Below are 26,019 nucleotides of genomic sequence, written 5' to 3'. Positions count from 1 at the left end.
CAATAATTGCTACAAGAAGTCTGGTAAAGTGCTAAACTAATAAGCTAGTAAAAGTGCAGGAGAGGAGAGAACTAGCAGATCTAAGGGAAAAATTGAAGAGCAGACTTTGGCACTGCTCAGAAGCTTACAAAGAGTCCTGGATATAGCAAATCTGTATCTGGACTAGACTAGTTACAGGAAAGGTGGGAAACAAGTGCAAATGTAGGCTTTTAAACCAGGAAGTTGAAAGAGATGTAAAAACTGCTCAAACGGCCAATAAACTACAATTTCTGGGCCAGAAACCACTACTCTTCTGGTAGATAGACAAACTAGTGCTTACTACTCCCACTGATAAGCTAGAAGTGTTCCTTCCAACACAGAAAGGCTTGGGGGCTCAGAAGCTTACATATAGCCCTGAATACAGCAAATCTGTATCTAGACTAGACTAGTTACAGGAAAGGCGGGAAAAGTGCAAATGAGGGCTTTTAAACCAGAAAGTTGAAAGAGATGGAAAAACTGCCCAAATGGCCAATAAACTACAATTTCCAGGCCAGAAACAACTCCTCTTGTTTTAGATAGCCTACCTAGTGCTAACCGCTCCCACTGACAAGCTAGAAAGCTTCCCTGCAACACAGAAAGGGGGCGGGGGGCTCAGAAGCTTACAAACAGTTCTGGATACAGCAAATCTGTAGTTCCAGGAAAGGTGGGAAATAAGCGCAGATGCGGGCTTTTAAACCAGAAAGTTGAAAGAGATGGAAAAAACTGCCCAAACGGCCAATAAGCTACAATTTCTGGGCCAGAAACCACTCCTCTTGTGGTAAATAGTCTACCTAGTGCTTACCACTCCCACTGACAAGCTAGAAGGTTTCCCTCCAACACAGAAAGGCTTGGGGGGCTCAGAAGCTTACAAACAGTCCAGGATACAGCAAATTTGCATCTGGACTAGACTAGTTCCAGGAAAGGTGGTAAACAAGTGCAAATGCGGGCTTTTAAACCAGAAAGTTGAAAAAGATGGAAAAACTGCCCAAACAGCCAATAAACTAATAATAAAATCCACAGATAAAACAACTTCTGTTTAATCATGAATAAAAATAATTTTTAATAGTTTGTAGTTAAGTTACATCTGGAGAAAATAACTGCACGAAGATTTTTTAGATTGTTTTTAAAGATATAAGGATATTGTTAATAATTTTTATATACAATAACATTTCCATGTGAATATCTCTATATATCACATATTTATACACATGGGAATATGTTCATTTAATATGTATAGAGATATATGTTTGCATTTTATTTTATTTTATCTATTTATTGATGTAGCTGCTTTAACCTACGTCATTAGATCAAGGAACAGAAGCAAAATGGTGCAATGTCTGTTTTAAAAAAGCTTAACAAATGCTTTATTATTTGATCACTTGATTAATTAAGTAATTATCATAATTGTTTGATTGCTTAATTATACTGCTTAGTTTAGTATATAAGCAGAGTGATTTTGCTTATTAAAATGTAACCTGATGAAGCATACTCGACGTATGTGAAAGCGCTCGTTTTCTGGTCTTGCATTGTGGAATAAAAGTTATATTTTCTTATATCGTGGTGGATTCCTTGGTCTTTATCTAATATTTTTGTGCCTACTACATTGGAATCCTTTGGATGGTAACTAGCCTGTTTTTGCTGATAAAACAACTTCTGTTTAATCATGAATAAAAATAATTTTTATAATTTATGAATAAACAGAAGTTTTTACCTGCAAATTTTATTACTGAACTGTTGGAATATTTAAGGTGCATGGGGCTCATCTGAGTTTGATTAGCCTTCAGTCTTTCTTGTGCTATTCAAATATACTGAAAGTCATTTCCCAAGTTAAGGAGAGGAGATTCAACAGAATCAAACATCCTCACTCGAATAAAAACAATTTCCTTATTTAAGAATCTGCTTATTCAAGCATCTGATGGCACACTTTGTTTTTCTTGCCCTACATTTAGTTCTCACAATTTATGCATATTATCGTTCTGCATGATTAGGGCTCTGGTATATTCTGTAGAGCATCTGTACAGTGTCCATGTGTCTTTCTTTCTTATTTTTTTTTTTTTACTGGGTGCTCTGGTTTTGTCCCACATCCCAAACACATGCTGTAGGTGGACTGTCAATCCTCAAAATTTCCTTTAGCTGTACATGTCATGAGTGACTGTCTGCGTGCTTGTGTGCATATGTCTGTCTGTGTGTTTGCCTGCACAATTATCTACCTATGTGTGTACATGTGCCTTTATCCAGCAATGAGCTGTCATTCATTTAGGATTAGCTTCTCTGACCTGTGTGCACTTAGTATAAGGAGATGCTCCCTCTTCCCCATCGCCCTAAAATGGATTAAGCAGATAACCAGAAAATGAATCAATGAACAAATGTTTGCTTTTCTACTTTGCATTGCACATTAAGGTTTTTGATAAGACACATTATAAATAAAACATAGTTTTTTTTTCTGAAATTACTAGAAATTATCTGATGGAAGAAAAAAAAACTCATGTTTTAAATGAACTATGATTGAAATGCACATCATCATCTTAAGATATCCAAAAAGCAGCAGCAAAAAATAAATAAATACAGAAATAAAAAATAAGATAAAAATAAAATGTAATGAGTAAGCGCTTTTCAAAGATTACTATCCTGTCCATATTACATGGTTCAGTCATTCTGCAACTAGCTGCATACATTTTTTATTTTTAAATGTTGCATACCTTTATTGTTGTAAACATCAAGATAGTTTGGTGCAGAAAAGATGGTAATTAATGAGGGGAAACCAGTTGTTTGACTTTTTCTGTACATTCGATACCTATAAAAAATTGTGAAAAAATGAGCAATTACAATACATATTTAGCTATGTTGTAAATTTTCAGGAATTAAGAACAAGCAAAGGTAAATTAATGCATAATTATCACCACATTCAAGTAACATAACTACATAGTGTTTTAAATGATTAGATCACTTCAGATATGTACTTTCAAACTCCATAAGGCCCTCAGCTAGGGGTGTAAAGTTAGGTTTGGAGTGGTCTCTGAATTAAGTTGAATTGGTGGCAATTTGGTGCTATTTTGAGGAAAAAGATGAGTCTGGTGGTCATATTTGATTAAGCAGAGGATACTGTTAGTAGGCATGAATGAAAAGGCAGCATTCATAAGGACAAGGTCATGTACATTTCTTCCTTTCATGGAAAAGTAGACGATTTGATCTAGGGAGTTGGTATTACTGAAATCTAGGAAGTGCTGTCTGTATTTATTTCTAATTAGGCAAGGCTTTGAACTGCTGGCTGAAGCAGCCTAGAATTAGGGTTTTGGGATTAATAGATGTTACATCCAATTTAAAGTACTTTATGTGGTACTCAGATGACACTGAAAGAAATCTACAGTTGGCCAACTCATTGCATGCGGCCAAAATGCCTAGGAGCAGAACTTCGGAATTGTGAGGTACTTGGCATGTGTTAATATGTGACTGAAATTCTTTAACAACACTTAGAAGAATGTGCTTAAGTGTCAGGAAGGCCACAAAGTTAAGCAATTTACTGTCCATGCACTTAACAATGAGCACAGCCATCTTAATGTAACCTGGTTTTATTATTTTGTGTTTATTTTAGTTTATTTACTTGGGTAGTACACTGGTGACAATAGACCATTTGAAGATACAGCCTGAGTGAATTCACAATAAAAAAAATTAATTAATATATACATACATAAATAAAAACAGTAAAAAGAAAACAGGATTAGAAGTTATTGGGTAAGAATGTCTACAAAAAGCGCACTCTCTAAAAAGGCACTTGTTACATTACAGCTGAGCCAGTGTTAGAAAGAAACAATTCAAGCTGACATAGTGTATACCTTGAAAACAGAACTGTCAGATCACAAATTCTTCAAGGATGTCTCTAAAACAGGAACAACCGAATGCTAATAAAATATTCATTTACATAATATCAAAATAAAGGTTGAGCGCTTTCATCCCTAAAACAGTACAGGACTTCATCAGAGCCATACTATCACATCTAAGTCAGTTTAAATATCCTTTTCAAACAATCACATGTTAACCTTTATCCAATCATAAAACTGAAGCCATTAATTAAAAATCATTAATTAAAATGAAGAAGGTGTGGTAATGAAAATAAAATATCAAACCATTTTTTTCAAAACAAACAAAATAATAATCTTTTCATTGTGAACACCTTAAAAGCAATACAAGAAAGTTTGTTTACAAGAAACTTTAAATGGCACTGGCCCTTAGTTTTAATATTGGAGCTACAGAGACCTGTTCATTAAGTCCCAGACCATGTGTTGCACCTAGCTTCAATTGCCATATCAACCCCTTATGCTCCAACTTTGTCTCCCACGAGCTAGCCCTTACGTCAGGGGAGACGACTTCCAAGAGTGTAAACATGAATTTAGAATTTTCCCAAACTAAAGTATTTTTGTACAGGGCATTATTTTGGTGACTTTCAAGATTGAGTATGTGTGTTTGTATAGTCTTTTCCTAAATTGCCTTCCTGTTTTCCCTATGTAGAATCTGGCACACAGTTTTCATATAGCTGTATAAACCAACTTCTTGGTGGCACAGTTACCACATGTCAAGTGTACCTTATGCAGAAAACAAGTAAAGTTAATAACAGAGTGTTCCAAGATAAAAGGGCACTGCTTACGCATCCCATATCTCTGAGTATCTTTGTTATTACTGCTTTTAACCCTTGAAAATATTTCTATTACAAAAATGTGGATGGCAGCTGCAGAAGTCCAAATAGCTATTTGAAAAAGAGGGTTTCCTACATATCTTAGAGTCAAAGCAGCCTTCTTAGAAATGGTGACGTCCAAAAAAATTCACCTTATCTGCTGACTTAGAAATGGTGATGTCCAAAAAATCCATCGTATCTGCTGAATACGTGTGTAAATTTAAAAAAAAATGTTGACATGACAACTACATAAATAGATGTCCTGAGCTATGTTCTGTCTTTAGTTAGATAAGTAATTACTAACAAAGGGGTGTATACTCTGTAATTGCTGTATCAGTTCATCACACTGCAGGTTTATAGATAAATTTTAGGCAATTAGTCTGCAGACTATTACATGCCTAATTAATAACTAGACAATTAACAAAGGTGAAAATCAAACTTTGTACGTTGTGTTTGGGAGGTAAACACTAACTATTATGCTATCTCGCAACTCCAATAAGTAATGTTCATACAAGGCTATCAGTCTGTAGACTATTATAAGCCTAACCAATAATCAGAGATCAGAATCAAACCCTGTACCCTGTATCTGTGAGTTAGATTTTAACCATTATGCCAACCCCCTACAAAAACATGAACTTCTGAACTGCTAATTGCACAGGGAAACTAACAAGACGTCTTACTTTTTTGCTTTGTCCTTTGATACTGAAAAGTATGATGTCTTTATCTAATGTTCCTTCTCTTTGCATGTTATGTCCGATGTAGGAAAGTCAAAGTCTTGCCAGCAGAGCTTCCAGGGTATACTTAAGTTTTATCTCCTCCAATATCAATTGATTAGTTTTTTTGACAGTCCATGATATACACAGCATTCTTTGCCAACATCACAATTCAAAGGAATTAATTTTCTTCTTGGCACGTTTCTTTACTGCTCTATTTCTGTATCCACGTGACATTACTGAAAATACTACAGATTGGGCAAGTTGAATCTTTATACACAAAGATAACTGTCTGCACTTGAAGATCATATCTAGATCATCCATAGCCATTCTGCCGAGAGTGAATCACTGCCTGATTTGGTGGCTGTGTCTCATGCTGTTAATGATTACTGATACAAGCAGGCTGAATTTGTCTACCATTCCTTCTCTATCTAGCATACATTTATTTATTTTACCAGTTAGCAGGACTGATTTATTTACTTGATATTTGTTTAGCAGGTAGATCTGGTGACAGTTTCAGTCATGACCAAAGCACAAAGAGTAAGCATAGACAGTCAAAATTAAAAATATGAACTACAAAGAAACTATATACAAGCAGAATACATGATATACACAAGACAGAACAGTACTATAATAGAAGGTACACTATACATAGTAAGAATATTTTGAAGACAGTAATGGCACATGGTTAAATAACTGTGTAACTACATACAATTTATAAAATAAATGTGCAGATTCAAGTCATATGCAGATCTCAAAACAGTTTAAGCTGGCTTATGATATTTGCCTACTCAACCATTATCATGAAAGTATGTGTGCATGGCATCTTTGCATTTGTGCACTCTCAGTGTTGTTTTTAAAGTTCCCAAGGTTTGCTGTTTTCTTACTTAATTTGGGAGACAGTTCCATGTGGCAGGCCCCAACCTGGAAAAGTTTGTGCGCCTACAGCCATTTTAAAATAAGGCCACGCTAGCATGAGGTTATCCTCTTGACTGTTTCTGAGTACAGGCTTGCTCTTTAATAGGAAGTTTAACTTTGAGGCAGGCAATAACTTATCTTTTCAGGAACTTTACTATTCAAAATAATACAGCTATCACTGCTTAGAGCTAGACATCTGAAACTTTTTAGGAGATCACAATGGTGTGTGCATGCACTGGCCAATAATATGAATCTGCATATTTTGCTTACAACTATCTGTATCCTTTGAGTACTATATGAATAATGGAAATCTAAAATTGAAAGGTCATATTCTATTTTGAGAGAATTTGCTATATCTGTGTGAGCAATGGAAGAAGGATATGAGAAATCTCAGTTGTGGTATAACTTTGCTAGTTAAATTGTCAAATTGGGAAGTGAATGTTAAGTAAGAATATTTGTCTTCTTCATATTGCAAACGCATTTTAAGAGTATGTTGGTTAATCCTGATAAGCAGATAATTTTGAATATCTTCATTACCAGACATTAATACGGTATCAGCACAGCAAATATTCTTAATAATTATCCAGGTTGTCATACCTCAAATTTCTTCATATAATCCTGATTCTGTCATGATTTGCTCAGCACAGGGCTGGAGACACCACTAGGCAACATAGGTAGGTGCCTAGGGCTGGCTGGGGTAGCCTAGCCATATAAAGTTAATTAAAAAAAAGAAAGAAAGGTTTTCTTATAATATTAAAAAATTCTGCATTCCTGCTCTGCTTGATGTCTGAACACATGCTATTTCCTGCTTGGTTGCAAAAGCTCCAAACTTTTTATCGCCAAATACTTTCAACTGTTGAGCCAATGAGACTGGAGCTGGCACACACAGCAAATGAGAAATGTTACAGGAAATTGAGCAAAATTTTATCTCACAGAATGGAAAATGCTTGTGTTAAATACAAGAACATCTATGCAGTATCATGCAGTTTCATTTTGTGTAGCATTAGGAACATTTTGCTTTGCTAACAGTGTGCTATGGGAGAGGAACCTTGCATATGGGGAGGCTTATCTTCTGTTGCTTTTCTAAATGTGAGCTGGGAAATGACTTGTCTTTATCTGCTTTTGTCTGTTAATCTAGCAACTTTTAAAAATATAATCAGTATTAAGGTAATATTTAGAAACTATCCTAGATTTGAGACTTTTGTCCTTACTTATCTTTGGTTCAATACATGATTCTGGAGATAACAGGTTGAGAGTTATGTGGGATGCATAGATACCAACCTTCCATCCCCAAAATATGGAATACTGTCTCTCATAATGTGGAATAAATAGAGAAAATGGAATGCTTACTAACAACTTCAACTAGGAAGTTCACAGAATGGTTAAAACGTGTCACTTTGAACTTAACTAAAGTTCTTGTGATGAAATAATATGATGTGAAAGTGGCTGACTCCAAGTCAGACTGCCAAGCAGTCACGAGTGGAGTCCTACAGGGTTCGGTCCTGGGTCCTCTCCTGTTTGGAGTCTACTTCTCTGAAGTCCAGGCCAACATGAAGGGACTCTGGTTGACAAAGTTCGCAGATGATTGCAAGTTGTGAGCTATTATTAACTCCACAAATGATGCTGACACCCTACAGAAAGGCCTCACTGAGACCGACTGGTGTCAGAACCATGGCCTTAAGCTCAATGCTAAAAAATGTGTTGTCATTCCCCCTTGGGAAAATCCCAGTTCCCTTGAATTACTACATCGATGGTAGTCCACCGAACACAGAAGGCATTATAAGTGATCTGGGAAGACATGTTGACAGCAACCTCTCTTTTGACCACCACATTGCAACTGTGGTCAGAAAGTCCTTTTATGTGACACATCTCATTACTAAGGGTTTTGCATCCAAGTAGAAAGAGGTCATTGTCTCCCACTACTCTTCCCTCATTAGGCCAATCATAGAGTATAATGCCCCATTTGGCATGTACTTCACTAGACACCTGTAACAACTGGAGAGGCCACAAAAGTGCCTCACAAATAGGATCCTAGGCCTTAAACACTTGTCCTATATGGACAGATTCAAAAAACTCCAACTACTCTCTGTCTCATATCACCTACTTGGAGGTGATCTCTGCTTGACTTACAAAGTCATGTCTGACCCAGCTCTGTTAGAAATGCTCCATCTAAAGAAATCCCAATCCCTCCTCACCACACTCTCAAGAGACCTCAACCTCATTACCACAATCAACAGAACATGCTGGAGGAACAGGTTCATAACCCAGAGACTTCCCATACATATCAAGCAGAGCACCTCACTGGCCCTTTAGAACAGAAATCTTGATGAGTGGATGGGAAATAGAAAATTCACCCCGGGGATCACTCCAGTGGCTCTACTTGACAGAGGCACTGGGAACTAAGGCTGGGTGGCATGATGCCAGGGTAATCCTATGGGCTAGGCTTGTAAAGGCTCCAGGGCCATTAGCGTAGTATACACCTATGAACCTATGAACATAACATGGATATTAGTGACAGACCCTGTCAGTGTGGAACATGAACTTTTTAATTCTCAGATGATAAATGTTCCTCATAATGAGGTACATTTGAGATGTGCAGTATGATGTACTTATAAAACAAACAGGAACAAAATAACTGGACCAGAAGTTTCCTTCCAGGAGCTGGTGGTACAGTATTACAATGATCATGGAAATCAAATGTGATATAACAGCTGATTTGCAAACTCAAATTCCAAATCTTTACAATTACCTAAAATGAATAATTTGAATTTATTTCAAAATAAAGATGTGGAAACCAGTTTTCATACACTATGTTTTATATCAGTTTCTCAAACTGATACAGGAACATTTTCCATCTCCACATTCTTAATAAACAAAAAATATTGTATGAAAGACCCTTTCAGAAACTTCAGTAATATACCAACTCGGTCAAATTATAGACTGAGAAAACAACTGAAAACCTTTTACAGTCTAAATTTCAGGTAAAAAAGTCATGCTTAAAGTGTCCTTTTTCACACTTAATTTTTTTCCCTTATACCCTTTGTGATAAAATTGCAATTGATTTTACAAAACAAAATTACAGTATGTTTTTTGACTTTGTAGTTTCACTGTTTACTCACGTTTTCTATAAACTCATACCCACATTATGACGTCTTTCTAGATACTGAGCAAAGATTTACATGCCATTGCAAAATATCATGGGCAATTAAAGTACCATACTTAGAGGAGCTCCATCTTATTTACATTATGATTTCATGTATTAAATTTCAATGTGAGGTGTTCCATCTAGATGAACTAGTTAAGACTGCGCCTTTCTTGGAAGAAGAAAACTACTTCTGATGCATTTAAAATTGAATATAGTAGTTTATGCATTAATTCAGGTTGTGAGGCACTGTGGGTTCAGTCTTTTATGATGTTATGGCAGGAATTCTCAGTTCTGAGAAAATGTTTCAGAGGTCCTCCTTACCAACAAAATAAAATGCAGAAACGACACACTTTCTGCTCCAAAACTGTACAACTTGGCATTGCATATGGTAAGCAGGCTATATTCAATGCCAACGTTTTTAACTTAATATTTCCTTTAAAACACGACATGATAGCAAAACAAAATGGTGTGGGATTTCTTCTCTGAAGTCAAAGTACAGTTGGACTATATTTTAATACACTTGTGTAAGGAATCAAGGACGAATGTTATTTTTGAGAAAATACTACGAGTCAAAGTAATACTTTCCACCTCGATAGTCAGGGATGGTGGGTCTTCGTTAGGAATGCCAGTTTTTCTCTCTCATCTCAAAGACATGGCCTACAGGAACTGATAAAATCTTCTACATTTTAGGGCTGGCATGTGGCCTTGGTAAACTGACAGCCTTCCACATTTGTATCTGTGTCATGCAGTGGGCTGATAGGCAACTTGTTCTGATAAAGGTCCTCTGCCTTGTGCTCAATGAGTGCAGGGACAGGCATAACATGAAGACATGTATTACCTTACAAAAAAACAGGGGTGGCTGAAACACTGTTCTGTCCTTAAGGGTGATTTGCATATATCCCATGGGCTTCTGCTACAGGAGGTTTAATGTATTACACAGGGAAAAGTGTAGTTTTGATGGGACCTGCTATTTTTACTTAATGGTTTGTCTGTGTGACCTTTTTACCCTATGCTATATGGATCTTTGTCAGTTAATCGAGTTTTCAGAAACTTGAAATTCATATCAGCGAGACAATATGATACAATTTTTGAAAATTCAAACATTAAAAAAACACAAAAATCTTTTTTTATGGTTTTGCAGGGAGTAAGCCCCCATGCACCCTCCCATACTCCCAGCTAATTATATATACCAACTCTGAGATCGCACTACATTGAGGAAAATGGTAAACTTCCCGATCCTCACTGTACTGCGACTTCCCTTCAAAAGCTTCGGGTCTTCAGAAATTTGATCATATATTCTCACCGAAATGAATTTAGAGTTTCAGAAAACTCGATAAACTAATAGGGATTTATATATATTTATATACACACACACACACACACGCACACACACACACACACACACACACACACACACACACACACACACACACACACACACACACACACACACATATACATAGATACTGATATATATGTTTGTATGCACATATAGGTAGATAGAGAGAGAGAGAAAGACACACACACACACACACACACACACACACACACACACACACACACACACACACACAAATAGGAAAGGGTGTGGGTGTCTGCACCTTTATTTCAGTACATAGACAAAATTACTTAATTTGTTGACATAAAATAGGAACATGCTACAACTGCACCAAACACAGCCTTTTAGTACACGATTGGACACCTACAGAATATCTACATTTTTTGCCGAGGTAACTGTTATACCCAGTTGGCACTCATCAGCATATATTGCTATCCATAGCCCATTTCCTATTTTATATCTGAGATGCATAGTCCAAAGAGAGCTGGTCCCAGCACAGAGCTCTTTAGGGGCACCACTCATAATCCCAGCAGGACAGATAAGTTAACTCCCAAACCACCCAGAATTTGTGTCCTGTTGCTTGACCAGTGTTTTAGCCACTGTATTACAAAATAATTAACAACCATGTCTTTCAATTTTCAGTGATTCTTTGCTTAGAATAGTGTTGAATGCCTTAGCAAATGCAACCACATTCATACTTGACTTACAAGTTGCGGCGCCTAAATATGTTGCATTTTAACAATATTTTTAAGTACCTTCTTTACAGCCTCCAGCAACTGAAAGGCAATGATATTTGTCAGGTCATTTATTCTGCATTATCTGGAGTGATTATCAGAATAGTCTGATCTTCATCATCCATTATGTAATCATTGTTGCATATTATTGTGATACAGTCTACTCTGCAAGATTGGATCCTAAAGGATTTCAATATTTAGTTACAATCTGCTACTCTTGCATTTAGCACAGAGGACTAAAGCTCTGACTTGTTTTAAGAGCTGCTTCCTGTGGCAAGTGTGTAGGGTTTGAATCCTTCCAACCTTCATTTAACTACTTTGTGACAGTGAGCAAGTCATTTAATCAGGCAGTACTTAGGAGTAATTGGGAATCTGGGCTAGACTCCTTAATGGTATCCCGGACTGCATGCCCAGTAACTATGGACCTGATGGCATTGTTTGCCAGCCCTTACCTATGATCTAGTTCTGGGAATGTTATGGCAATATCACCAGCACACAATTTTTATTGCAGCATATTCAATTTATTCTTAAGGGGCAGCAGGCTCTGCATTTGCAGGTGAAGCTCTGAAATGGAAAGTCATTTGCCAGCAACAACCTCTGCATTTGTCATAGTACTCTTTAATATGGAATTATTCAGATGACTTTTACTTCTGTAGAGATTGTGCATATTGACTTTGCATATATTATGTGGTGGGTTAATGTTTCTTATACTCTCATAATTACACTTCTATTTAAACTGTGCTACACCTGGCCGGATCATATGGTTACGATGCTAGTGATCTTTACACAATTTCATGTAGCTCATCCAAAACTACCAATAAAGTACATAGCATTTATTTCTTCATTATATTAGGGGTTTACAGAGACAACAAAGTATCTATAAATGTTGGGGGTGCTGGGCAGGCTCTCCATGGATAACAGTACCTTACACTAATTTTTTTCACTCTTAAATAATCTTTAATCTGACTTTGCAGGGTGTGTGTGTGTGTGTGTGTGTGTGTGTGTGTGTGTGTGTGTGTGTGTGGATTAGGTAGGAATACCTTGGCTACTGTCTGATTGTGTGAAACAAATCTAAACTATGTGACTTTGGTCATCGTTAATTTTTTGCCACAGACATCTAAGAAGGATGCAGTCAACGATGTAGCTATAATTGCTGGGTTTGGGGATATCAGTAAATAAAATGACTGACCCTACAGAGCTGATGAAATTAAAAAGTCATTAGTCTCTTTCTTTGCAGGACTAGTGTGCATTTATATAAAGCAAACTGGAATACTTTACTGTGGCCATTTTTATCACAGACATGTGATGTGTACACAGTCAATTTAGTAGCCATAACTGCTAAGAATAGATATTGCTGGATTATAATGACAGCAATTTGAGTTGCCTTTTATTGTTGAAAGGTTATGAGATAGGTTCTTTTGTCATTATTGGTTCATACATTTTTTTCACTGCTTAGTGGAAAAAAATGTTCGAAACTACAAATTTAAAAGAAACTAACAAATGTTGTCAAAAAATATAATTTAAAACGTTGTTGTCTTAAACAAGAAGTATAACTTAAAATAACCAAAAAGGTGAGTCAAAGAACATATGCATTTATGTATGGTCCTACAAATGCGTCCAGGGGGCCCATAGTTTGAAAATAGTCCTGGGACCAAGGTACACCTAATCTGACACTAGCCAGATGCATTTTTTGAAAAATGTGGGCTTTAAGGGAAGAGAAGTTTAATGTTGCTCATGCTAGATCTGTTTTCAATGTAAAACTGTTTTGTTTTGTTGGCCATCAGTGTTTGTACTATAAAACCTTAAATACAAATTTTAAATTAAATGTAAATCTCTGTAATCACTGCATACTTGAAGAAAACAGTATGCACACTGACAGGTTTGAACAGTGTTTACTGTAACTGGGGAGAGAATGCCAAGTAATGGGATACTGGAATGGCTGTGTTGGGGCCCTGGTTAGGGCCCCATTTGCCCATGAGCTGGCTCTGATTCAATATAAATTAGCAAGGCATGAAGAATGTATGGAGCCTTGTCATATGTATTTACCAATTTTAAATAATTCTGTTTTTTCCTTACTCTGCTGTAACTGTTGCTCCCTGATCTATGTAAAGACTGTGCATGAGAACTGTGAGGTGTTCTGTTATGCCCGTTCTTCTCAGTGTGTCCCAGCATTTTCTCCTGATTTATATAGTCTAAGGCCTTTCTGCAATCAATGAAAATCATGTAGATACCCTTTTTACTATTGTTTTGCCTTTTCAAGGATCTATCTCAAATCTGTAATGAGGTTGCTTGATGTTCTTCGTGTTGCACTGTTGCAGTCATTACATTTGGGTTATCCTGCTGGCAGGTTGCCCTCAGTCGGCATGAATTCCAAAGTCTTGGGTCCTGCATTGGTTGCTGTCGCCTCTTCCCTGACGTCAGGTTATCAGGGGTATAAAAGATGCAGCCGACGCCATTTTATTCAGTTTTTCTTGCCCCGCGGTGCCCGAAGCAGTAGCAGTTCGCAAGTGCCGGTCAGCCAACTCCTGAGATTTTCGTGTTCGAGTTTCAGATCCGAAGTCTTCATTAAAAGCTAAGTTCCCCATTGGGGAAACTTTTTTCTTGCTCCAGACCGATGTCAGAAAAAGTTAATAATTGTATTTCTTGTGGGAAGCAAATACCTCATAAGGACTTTCATTCTTACTGTATTCCTTGCCTAGGCCCTGACCACGACGTTGCTAGTTGTCAGTTTTGTGCTAGATTTAACCAACGCACTATTAAGCATCGGTACGATTTTGCATTAAGCTATTTTGGGCGAAGATTTAATTATACAATGTCATCGGATAGTCATCCGACTACCGGAGTTCACAAAAAACGCAAAGAAAAAGAAAAAGACAGGCAATCGAGGTCCAAAACCGATGACGAAGCTTCTCCTAAGCAAGTCGCCGGTTCTCAGTGAGGAGCTTTCGCAGCCCCTGATGCCCGCTACTTTAGAGCCGCAGGCCGCTACCAACTCCCACGTGGAATCGGCCAGGCCGCAGGAAACTCAAATTATTGGAGCCTCAGAGATTATTCCTTCAAATGGGTCCGGATCCGCTGAGCAGGCATCAGCTTCTGAGGGTGTATTCAGACCTAAACAATTATATATTAAACTGACTTCAAAGACAAAGACTAAAACACCTTTAAAGACAAAGAAGCAAGTTCACCAGCCACAAGGACAGGCCACCATGCCCAAAAAAACAGATGCTCAAAATGGCCAAAGACTTAATTACCTTGATCAGGGGTTCCCATCCCCCTCCTGATAAGAGGCCTAGGCAAGAGACAGACTATGAATCTCTTCAGATCAGGTTTCCATTTCTTCTGATTCCTCTTCTGATCAGGAATATTCTCTTTCCCCCTATGAGGATTCTGATGCTGAAGAATCAATTCCTTCAGCTTCTCCTCCTGAGGACTACTCTTTTGGGGAAACCTTGCATACCATGAGGGAGCACTTCCACTGGGAGAGCCAAGATTTTTCAGAATCTAAGAAAAGGCTCAGAGACTTCCTTTTACTTCCTCAACACAGGCCTCTAGCTAGTCCACCTGTGTTGGACATTGTAGATGATATGTTCTCGGAGTCCAGTCTGACCCCTGACTCTTTACCTCCAGCTCCTGTTAAGACGGACAGATACTACAGGGTCCCTGACTCTCATAAATTCCTTTTTAAAAACCCTACTGCAGACCCAGAAACTATTTCTCAGGGTCCAAAACGGGTCAAGGCTTCTACTGCAAAAACCCCTACCCCCTCTGACAGGAATTCTAGGGCTCTGGATAGATGGGGAAAAAAGATTTACACATCTGCTACTTTGGCTATAAGGGCCTTAAATTTCCAGTTTCATATGCTCAAATATCAGCAATATATCATAACACTGCTTAAACAGAAAATGATGGCAAATTCTGAATGTGCAGAAAACAAAGAAATACAGGATTTATTGCATGCAGCTGAACAAGTTGGAAAGCATACTTTGCAATGTGGTTTTGATTCTCCGGAGGCCTCCTGCAGGGCCGCTGTTACGGGTTCTGTCATTAGGAGGCATGCTTGGTTAAAAGAACAAAATCTGCCTGACCATGTTAAAGCAAAATTATTAGATGCTCCTTTACAACATGATACCTTGTTTGGTGTTAAAGCAGAAGAGGTGTTAAAGAAAATGGAAGACAAAGCTAAATCTATGCAAACGGTCAAGGATTTCTTACAGGTACAGCCACCTAGATTTAGCAGACACTGGCCTACAAAGAATTGGTCCTTTCCAGTCTCAGCAGACCTCAAAGGGGCAGATCCAGACTCCCCAGAGGTAGATCACAGCCGCAAGGATCCTACAGGTCTAAGCAGTGGAGTGCCTCTACCTCCAAAGGTGGAGAGGACAAATCACAATCATACAGGAAACAGTCCCAATGACTTCCCCCTGCCTGCACCAAGCACTTATCTTCTGGCAGCACCCTTAGGGGGAAAACTAGCACTTTTTTCTCAAAATTGGCACATTATAACCCAGGACAAATGGGTTCTAGACATAGTGCCTCAAGGCTACAAGTTTAATTTCCATACCCTACCAAGGGCAAACGGTTGGCCAGACCTGCCAAAAAATCAATGGGCAGAGGCTCAAAAACAAGTCGCAGCTCTCACGGACATGAGGGCTATTCAACAAGTGCCTCAGCAAGAGCAGGGACAAGGATTTTACTCAAGACTGTTCTTGGTACCCAGAAAGGACCAAGCATGGAGACCAATACTGGACCTATCTATTCTAAACACTTTCCTGGATATACCAAGATTCAAAATGTTGACCTTACAGCAACTTCTGCCCATGCTGGGCAGCAAGGCTTGGCTTGTGACTTTAGACCTAAAAGACGCATACCTGCATGTCCCAATCAGACAAACATGCAGAAGATTCCTCAGATTCAAGGCTGGCTCAAAGCATTACCAATTCTCTGCACTGCCCTTTGGCTTATCTACTGTGCCCAGGGTCTTCACAAAGTGCCTGACACCAGTAATTGCTTACTGCAGACAAAGAGGAATACAAATATATCCTTACTTGGACGACTGCCTCATACAAGCAGAGAACAAGGACATTCTACTACAGCATCTGACTTTTGTGATAAGACTTTTAACATGCCTAGGGTACACAGTCAACAAAAAGAAATCGAAACTAGTACCCTCTCAAGAGATAATATTCCTGGATGCAAGCTTAAATACAACTGCCCAGATGGCTTAACTCACTCCAGACAAACAAAGGCAACTGACTACCTATTTCAAGGAAATGGCAACAAAGGCCCAGTTATCTGCAAGAAAAATTCTGCAGGCTTTGGGCTTCATGGCATCCTGCATCTTACTAATTCCATATGCAAGACTGCATATGAAGAAAATTCAATGGTACCAAAAAAGTGTTTGGACACAACACTGCCACAGTCTGGAAACAATGATTACTCTAATTCCCTGCCTGCAACAGGAGTTTCGATGGTGGGCAAAGGCTTGTCACCAAAACAAGGGATAGCCATTCTCACTACCCACAGCCAGGCAGAGCCTAATGACGGATGCATCAGATTATGCCTGGGGGACACACATGGCAGGAAGAGGCATTCAGGGCACCTGGTCCACAAACCAAAAGCATCTACATATCAATCAAAAAGAGATGCTAGCTGTTCAAAATGCCCTGACAGCCTTCAAGGACCTACTTCATCCGGGACAACTACTGATAAAGACAGACAACACCATGGTCATCTGGTACATAAACAAGCAGGGGGGCACTCATTCTTATCCCCTGTGCAGACTAGCCATGCCTTTATGGGACACAGCATTGACTTACCAAGTTCATCTGCAAGCACAATTCCTGCCAGGAAAGGAAAACACTCTGGCAGACGAACTAAGCAGAAACCTCATGGATCCCCATGAGTGGTACCTGGATCCACAAGTCTTCAGCATGATAACAAAGAAATGGGGACACCCGGACATCGATCTATTTGCCTCCCCTCAAAACAATCAACTAAAAAGATTCTGCACAAGGACTTATCACAGACAAGCTTGGAAAGTGGACGCCTTATCTTTCAACTGGACAAATCTATCAGTATATGCCTTTCCTCCACTACCTCTCCTCCCCAAGGTACTCCTAAAGGTCAGGCAGGAGAAACCAAAAATGATTCTGATTGTCCCAGACTGGCCACGCCAGTACTGGTATCCGATCTTACGGAACTTGTCCCAATGCCCAGCCTGGACCTTACCTCAAATACCTCATCTACTGTCCCAGCAAAATAATCAGATTCTGCACAGCCAACTCAAGACCCTAAACCTGGCAGCATGGCAGATAATGTAGCCATACAAACCACACCTCTGAGTAAAGCTGTGATGGATGTCATTTTAGAAGCCAGAAGGCCTAGTACTAGAAAATCCTATGCTGGGAAATGGAAGAGATTTTGCGCTTGGAACCAAGCTCAAGGAACTGATACAGCTGTCCCAAATATTCCTCAGATTTTGCAATACTTAACTGAGATGCTGGACAAAGGCCTATCTTTCTCATCAATTAAAATCCATGCCTCTGCCATTTCACCTCATTACAATACTCAGCCACCACTCTTTTCTCATCCTTTATTAAGGCAGTACCTCAGAAGAGCCAAAAACGTAAAGCCTCCAAGGAGAACGCCACGTAAAGCCTCCAAGGAGAATGCCAATACCTGCATGGGACCTCAATTATGTCTTGGAAAAACTCACCTTACCTCCTTCTGAGCCAGCTGCTACTGCAGATATAAAATTCTTATCTTGGAAAACAGCTCTGCTCCTAGCAATAGCTTCTGCAAGATGAGTTTCAGAGCTACAGGCTCTGATGGCCGTGGAACCCTTTATCATTTTTTATCCAGACAGGGTCTCTCTGAGAACAAACCCTACATTTATGCCTAAGGTGGTATCCAGTGTAGCCCTTAACCAAACTATTAATTTGCCAACCTTTTATCCAAATCCACAGAACAAAGGGGAGAAAATTCTGCATTCTTTGGACGTACACAGACAACTTAGATTCTACTTGGACAAAACTAAAGTTTTCAGAAAGACAGAACAATTACTAGTGGCATATGCCACAACATCACAAGGAAAGGCTATCTCCAAGCAGACTATTTCAAAGTGGATAGGTCACTGCATTCATTTCTGCTACTCGCAGCATGGCAAACCAGTGCCTAAGGGCATTAGGCCACATACAACCAGAGCTGCAGCCACTTCTGCAGCCTTTCTCAGGGGAGTACCAACCAAAGACATTTTAGAGGCTGCCACTTGGAGTTCAGTGCATACCTTTTACAAAACATTACAATCTGCCTCTTTACTCTAAATCCAGGGCAGGCTTTGCCACTGCAGTTCTGCAGGGCCTCATAGCCGCTCCTAATGCTGTTTAGCTCCAGCCCCCCAACTATAGTTTTGGGACTCAACCCAAATGTAATGACTGCAACAGTGAAACATGAAGAACATATGCAGTTGTGTACATTTACCATAAATGTAGCTGTTCGAGTGTATTCACTGTTGCAGCCTAGGTTACCCACCCACCACCCCCCTTATTTTTGCTGGAACTTATTTTTACTTCTCTAATCTGTACAACCTATGTGGTGTATTTGCTTATAGATGAAGGTAAAGCTTATTTCTGGTGCATGTATGTTTTATTTACATAAATTTAGCCTACCCTTTTGGGGGCATCTGACATCTGGGGCAAGAAAAACTGAATAAAATTGTGTCGGCTGCATCTTTTATACCCCTGACGACCTGACATCTGGGAAGAAAAGACCGCAACTGACGCAGGACCCAAGACTTTGGAATTCAGGCCGACTGAGGGCAACCTGCCAGCAGGATAACCCAAATGTAATGACTGCAACAGTGAATACACTCGAACATCTACATTTGTGGTAAGTGTACACAACTGTACTTTCCTAACTATTTCCTGTATCTTACTTGCACTTCAGGCAACTGTTGTTCCAAGCATAGCTGTAATCTCCACTGAATAATTTTCAGAATAATCTTGCTATCATGTGGGAGTAGAATTAATGAATAATAATTTCTGCAATTAGTCAGATCACCCTTCTTTGAGACTGATAGAGGCATAGATCTTTTCTAGTCATCTGGACACGATGCTGGCTTCCACATTCTGTGGAACAGTCTTGTAAACATTGTCATAGCTGCAGCCAAGTGTTGTGTAACTTCATTGGTGATGCCATCAATATCTGGTGCATTGGTCTTTGGTAAAGCTTTCAACAATTCTTTTACTTCTTTCATCAAAATTGGCTTCTGGTTATAAAGGGATATAGGTTGACATGACTGTTATCCAGTACACTGATGACTCTTCTACTATATCTTGATCCGATAATCTTCATCACCTTCTCTCCCTCACCCAAGACTCTATTCTATCTGTTGAAAAATGGCTAAACAGCAGTGATCTCTTACTCAGTCCCAAAAAAACAAAACTTCTTCTCTTCCTCCCTAAATCTCTAGAACACTGTAAAAACTCCTTCTCAGTCACATCTATCAATAATATTACCGTCTCAGTGGAAACTCATACTAACTCTTTGGTGTTATTGACAACCAGCTTAAGTTTGATATCCGTATTCTACAAACCATCAAAAAAAAACCACACCAAAAACTGGGCTTATTATATAGGGAAAGAAAAATACCTTGCTAAAGACACTAGATGTTCCCTGGTTCAAGTTGTCCTATTGCCTACTCTTTTCCATGCTGCACCGATACTCACTAACATACAATCCAACCTCATGACTAAACTCGAATCCACCTACAATAAAATTGCTAGATTTGCTGCAATTTTTCCCTATTGATTCCACCAATGCACTGCCCTACAAAACCTTCTATGGCCTGAAGTCCACAACCAACTCTTACTTCTACAACCTTGCCTTATTCACCTGACTCTAACTAATCCCTCCTGCTGCCCTGCTTTGTCTACCCTAATCTCTCCCCATACTCCCAAACACTGCCTCTGTAGTGGCGACCAACATCTCCTGGAAGTATATAAGCCCCCGAAACAAATAGGTAGACTTTTGTATAGTCATTCAGTTGCTAACTCCTGGAATAAACTACCACCAGACCTGGGTTTAATTTAGTCAGATGTTCATCCGTTGTATTGCGGGGCAAATATTTCATTGCCCTTGTTAAATTCTGCGAATTGTGGAAGCGATTTTCGCTGATTAGGGGTTGATGATTAGGTGTTCGCTGAAATGCAGTTGCAGCAAACTAATATAGACCCATGAAGTCACATGACAATGTCAGCAATTAATGGGCAAAGCTATTCCTTTATAACTGGGGTACTCTCAAAAAGAATATTTATTTATTTTACATTTGTTGACCGGGATTGTCCGACTGGATATATGTCCATTTTCAGCGGAGGCCCGGGGTGAAAAGCTCCAATGTACATACAGAAAATATTACAAGTTGAAAATTGCTACATATGCAACATACATACAGAAAATATACATAAAGCATACATAAAGAAACATTTTGTAAGTAGGGCATTATTATATATGCAACATACATACAGAACATATACATATAGCATGCATACAGAAAAATTTTGCAAGTAGAGCATTATTATATATACATTTCAAAGGAGTAAAAGTGATACCATCTGTCATACATAACTCAAAATCTTTACCTGCCTAGAGATTAGGAAGCAGTCTAGGTGAGAGTAGAAGTTTCAATAAGCACATGTTAAGAGTTAGTCAGGATTGGAGCAAGGACATAGCTAGTGTTGCCACCTTTTCAAATGGCCAAAGTGGGACATTTTTGGTACAAACATCAGATTTTACAGGCCGTCACATAACCACTGTCAGTACAAAGGATAGAACTTAACTTTTTTGCCTAAATAAAAGCTTATTCTTGTAGCATTTTAGTTGCGTATTCTGTTTCTTATAACAGTTAGGTATTTTAGATACAGAATAACTATTTTATGCATCTATTACATAAAATATAGGAAATAATTTTGTCCTAAAATCTCAGGACATTTGCCATTTTTACAATTTTTTGTCAGGACACAACTGCCCAAAGAGGGACTGTCCTTCGCAAAGTGGGACAGGTGGTAACCCTAGACATAGCAATCGCATTTTCAGGTATTGTTGTAAACTTTTTTTGAATTGGGTAGAGAGAATATGCACCACACTATCATCAGTTTGATCTACAGCAATGGTACTGATTGGAATGAAACATCTGATTGGCAGCCAATCTACACTGTGATGTTACAATGTAGTATCAGAAAGAATATGTACCACACTATCATCAGTCTGGCCTAAAGAAATGACACTGACTGGGCTGGGACATCTGACAGACAGCTGGTCTTTAGCATGATATTACAATACAATATGGTAATGCTGTTATGCCACACAGCAGTGTACCACATCACATAATAACAAGTTGTCATACCACTGATATCTCTTGGTGACATCAGGCAGTGTAGTTTGGCACTGCTGTAATCCACAGCAATACAAATAATGATGGAAGACTATCTGCATGGCAACTGTTACTATCTGACTACAGCATATAATGTTGTAGCCTCATTCTGATCTCAACCAGTGATACAGCTTACATACCAGAGTATCTGTCAGAATGTCATGCTGTTTTCTGTTTGTGGCAGTATTCTGCTGTTATGACATTGCACATATTGATGAGTAAGATATCAGTCTAACAGCTAAACAAATTTCTGATAATGCCAGACAGTTATCCTTTAAAATTCCAACCTACGACAATAGCAGTGATTATACCCAATGTATGTCTGTTTGTCTGTAGTAGTTTTGCCACTCTAGATTGGAAGTATACAAGATAATTCATAGCTGTTTATGAGCCTAACGACCACAATGGCCTTTTTAAACCTAGCCATGAATCTCAAATCTCTGACAAGTTCTGATACCATTGATAAGTGTAAGCATGGGCCTCTGAGATGAATCATTTACAGGTTACCTGTTTCCATTAGAGATGTAGGTGCCAAACCAGGGATGAATTTCCAGTTTCCCATCCAATTGTCCAAACTGCACTTGAATTGGGTTAGGAGGAACCCTGCTTCACATGGATGAGGAACCTGTTCCAGAGACAGGGTAGTCTCTGGGATACATACCTATCTCTCCAGTAGGTCCTATTTACATCACAGTCAAGGTTCAAGTCTTTAGAGCAGGTAATTCTGGTACTATTTGTTTTGTGGATATGCAGGAGGTCCATCAGAGTGGGGTCTGACAATGTCCTGTATGCCAGGCGTAGATCTCCCCTCAAAAGCCTGTAAGTGACAGAATACAGGGATACGGCCTTGAGGCAGTCTGCATGGGATATATTACTTATGCCCTGTATTCTTTTAGTGAGGAACCTTTGTGGATGTTCCAGTTCTTGGATATGCCTGGTTAGGTACATACCAAAGGGGGCATCGTACTCAATGATTGGTCTGATGAATCCCGAATACAGTGGAAAAATAACTTCCTTGGACTTAGATGCCATACCTTTGTTTATAAGTTGCGCAACATAGAATGATTTCCTCATCAATGTAGACAAGTGATGATCGAAGGCTAGATTACTTTCTATGTGTGACCCTAAGTCCCTGACTACTGGGTCAACTCTAAGGGGTGTGTTGTCAATATGACAGTTACCAGGGATAGATGACTTCCCAAAGGATACTATTATGCATTTCTTGGCATTTAGTTTTAGTCCATGGCTCTGACACCAGTTGTTTGTCTGTATCAACCCCTCCTGGAGAACATTTGGGTCAGTGTGAGATTCAATGACAGCTCCTAATTTGCAATCATCTGCAAAGTTAGTCAGCCAGAGACCACTGACATTGGCCTTGACTTCTGAGAAGTAAATGCCAAAAAGAAGCAGTCCAAGGACTGATCCCTGAGGGACTCCACTTGTGACTGGCCTCTTTGTAGAGGTGGACTCCCCAATTCTAACTTCCTGGGTCCTGTGAGCCAGTTGGCTACCCACTGGGTGACATATGGGTTTGCACCTAACCTCTTGAGTTTGTCAATAATGCCCAAGTGGCGTACTGTGTCAAATGCCTTGGTCAGGTCAAGGTAGGCAGTGTGAACGATTCTGCCCTCATCCATTGCTTTGGTGACCTTCTCAAAAAAGTCCACCAGGCTGAGCAGGCATGATCTGCCCTTGACGAAACCAAACTGGGTTGGGTCCAGTGTCTGGAGAGTTACTATATCTCTATCGATTATCTCCATGATAATTCTTTCCATGGCTTTACATATAAGACTAGTGAGACTTATGAGTCTGTAGTTTCCAGGGTCTGTAGATGGTCCACCTTTGTGCAGTGGGATGACTGTTGCCTTTCTCCACTCATGAGGCACAAATCCTGTTTGGAGGCTACAGTTAAATAGTAATTCCAGAGGCTCTGACAGGTCATGTTTCATGCTATTTGGAAAGCATTCTGGGATACTGTATGGGCCCATTGATGCAGTGTTCTTGGTCTTAGAGAGAGCATTAAGGACCTGTTCCCTAGTGATAGTAGGGAGAGTTACATTTGATGATATTTCCTGAGGGAAGGTTGAAGGGGAGAGAAGAGTAAAGCTGGAGTTGAATTTATCAGCCAGGAGGTTTGCCGTGTCTTCTGGTTCAGTACAGGTGGCTCCATTTACAATGAGCTCTGCACACAATCGTGTATTGTCTTTGAGGTTGCAGACATAGATAAAGAATGCTTTGTGGTTGTCCCTGGCTATTTGTCCTCTGAGTTGTTTGTTTAGTTTGAGAGTGCTTTTATCCTGCTGGGTGCTACACCTCCTAATTTTTGCTATGCTCTTCTTCCTCTTATAATATATCTGACTGATTTTGTGATTCCACCAGGGTGGCTTGTTTTTTGAGTTAATTCTGCACTTCTTCCTAGTGGGTACAGCTGCCCCTATGCAGCTATTAACATGCTTGTACAGGGTTTCTGTGAACAGTTCTGCATAGACAGAAGCGTTCTCAGGTTTATGGGGGTTTGAAATTTTGCCAGGTCCTCACTTAATAGCAGGAAGTTAGCATTAGAATAGTTCCTGAATATTCCAGGTGTAGCTGGGGCTCCAGGTTTTATTTTTACTTCAAAGGAGACAATTTTGTGGTCTGACCTTACCAGGGAAGGCATTACAGTAGGGGGTGCGCAGCACTCTCCCATATTAGTGAGGAGCAGATCCAGTATGGTTGCATCCCTGGTTGGTGTACTGACTATCTGGTCCAGGGAGTTTGCGTTTACAAAATCCAGAAATCTCTGTGCATGTACATTTGGTGTTGTATAGGATTCCCAGTTAACAGTGGGGTAATTAAAGACACCTATGAATATGGTACTGGGTTGGATGGTTAGTGTTTCTAATAAGTTTAAATACATGGTATGGGTTTCCTGGGTCATTATTCTACTTTATGTCAGTGTTACTGGTGGCGGACATTAGGGTGACAGCTGTACTACTGATTGATGGCAGCATGTAGTGCATAATCATATTCTAATTTATGTCACTGTCACTAATGGAGGACATAAGTGTAACTGCTGTCTGCATGGAGGCATTGTCACTACAGTAACTCGTATCACTGTCACTGATGGCATGTGGAGTACTTTGGTATCTTTCTGATCTAAACTAGTGGCATTTTATCAGAAGATACTCTGTGACACTTTGACAGGGCCCTGATTAACGTTGTTGGATGTGACTCTACTACTGGTCCATGATGGTACCATGAAGTGCTCTTTTCCATTTTGAACAATGATACCAGTGATGTGAGGCACTGACTGACTGCTGTGTTTCTCCACGAATATACCGCACGGCATTCTGGTACAATTTCAACCTGCAGCAATGCCATGGATGTGAAATCTGATCATCTGAATAATGCAGCCATTATCCCATTTCAGGACCATGTAGGACTCTACCACTATTTTGCTATACTCTTAATTCTGATGGTGGGCATCAGGGAATCTGTACGACAGCTGTGTCACTCCCATGTGCTACCATGTACTGTTTTGATATCATTCACATTTTTGCATGTCAGAATAGTAAGGAGAAAAGATCTTACATTATAACAATACTCATTGGTGGCAGAATGCAATGCTCTGGCTCTCTTTAGTCCTACAACAATGCCATTGATCGGGATAAAATATGTGCATGACTGACGTACTACTCCACAACAAAAGTAAGACACTGTTCTGAGTTTCCACTGTGTTGATAAGTGTTTCATAAATCTGTATACCATGAAGGAATGTAATGATTCTATTTGACAGTAAGCAATGTCATTTATATGAAATGCAGAGCATCATTTTTGACAGCTAATAGTACCTTATGGTGTCCTGGTACCATTTTGCCCTTTGGCTACGAATCAGCTATGCTATGGTATCCCGGTATCATTCTGCCCTATGGCTATGAAGCAGCTATGCTATGGTGTCCTGATACCATTCTGCCCTATGACTAAGAAGTAGCTATGCTATGGTGTCCTGGTACCATTCTGCAGTATGGGTATGGTGCATTTAACACTTGGGTGTTCTGATGCCATACTGGCC

General features: G+C 39.4%; 1 protein-coding gene across 1 annotated transcript in view; it reads right to left on the bottom strand.

Moving 5' to 3' along the window:
- LOC122800013 (serine/threonine-protein phosphatase 2B catalytic subunit alpha isoform-like) overlaps nucleotides 1-26,019 on the bottom strand; it is a 2,229,074-nt gene that overhangs the window by 282,131 nt on the left and 1,920,924 nt on the right. The window contains exon 8 of the mRNA XM_044069477.1: nucleotides 2,718-2,812. Coding sequence (XP_043925412.1) covers nucleotides 2,718-2,812 — 95 coding nt within the window. The remainder of the gene's footprint in view (nucleotides 1-2,717; nucleotides 2,813-26,019) is intronic.

Source organism: Protopterus annectens, chromosome 4.part0, assembly GCF_019279795.1.
Source record: "Protopterus annectens isolate FY-2018-M chromosome 4.part0, PAN1.0, whole genome shotgun sequence".
In the NCBI taxonomy this organism is placed as follows: domain Eukaryota; kingdom Metazoa; phylum Chordata; order Ceratodontiformes; family Protopteridae; genus Protopterus; species Protopterus annectens.
The sequence above is the reverse complement of the archived record's forward strand: the minus strand, read 5'-3'. Positions and strand labels throughout refer to the sequence as shown.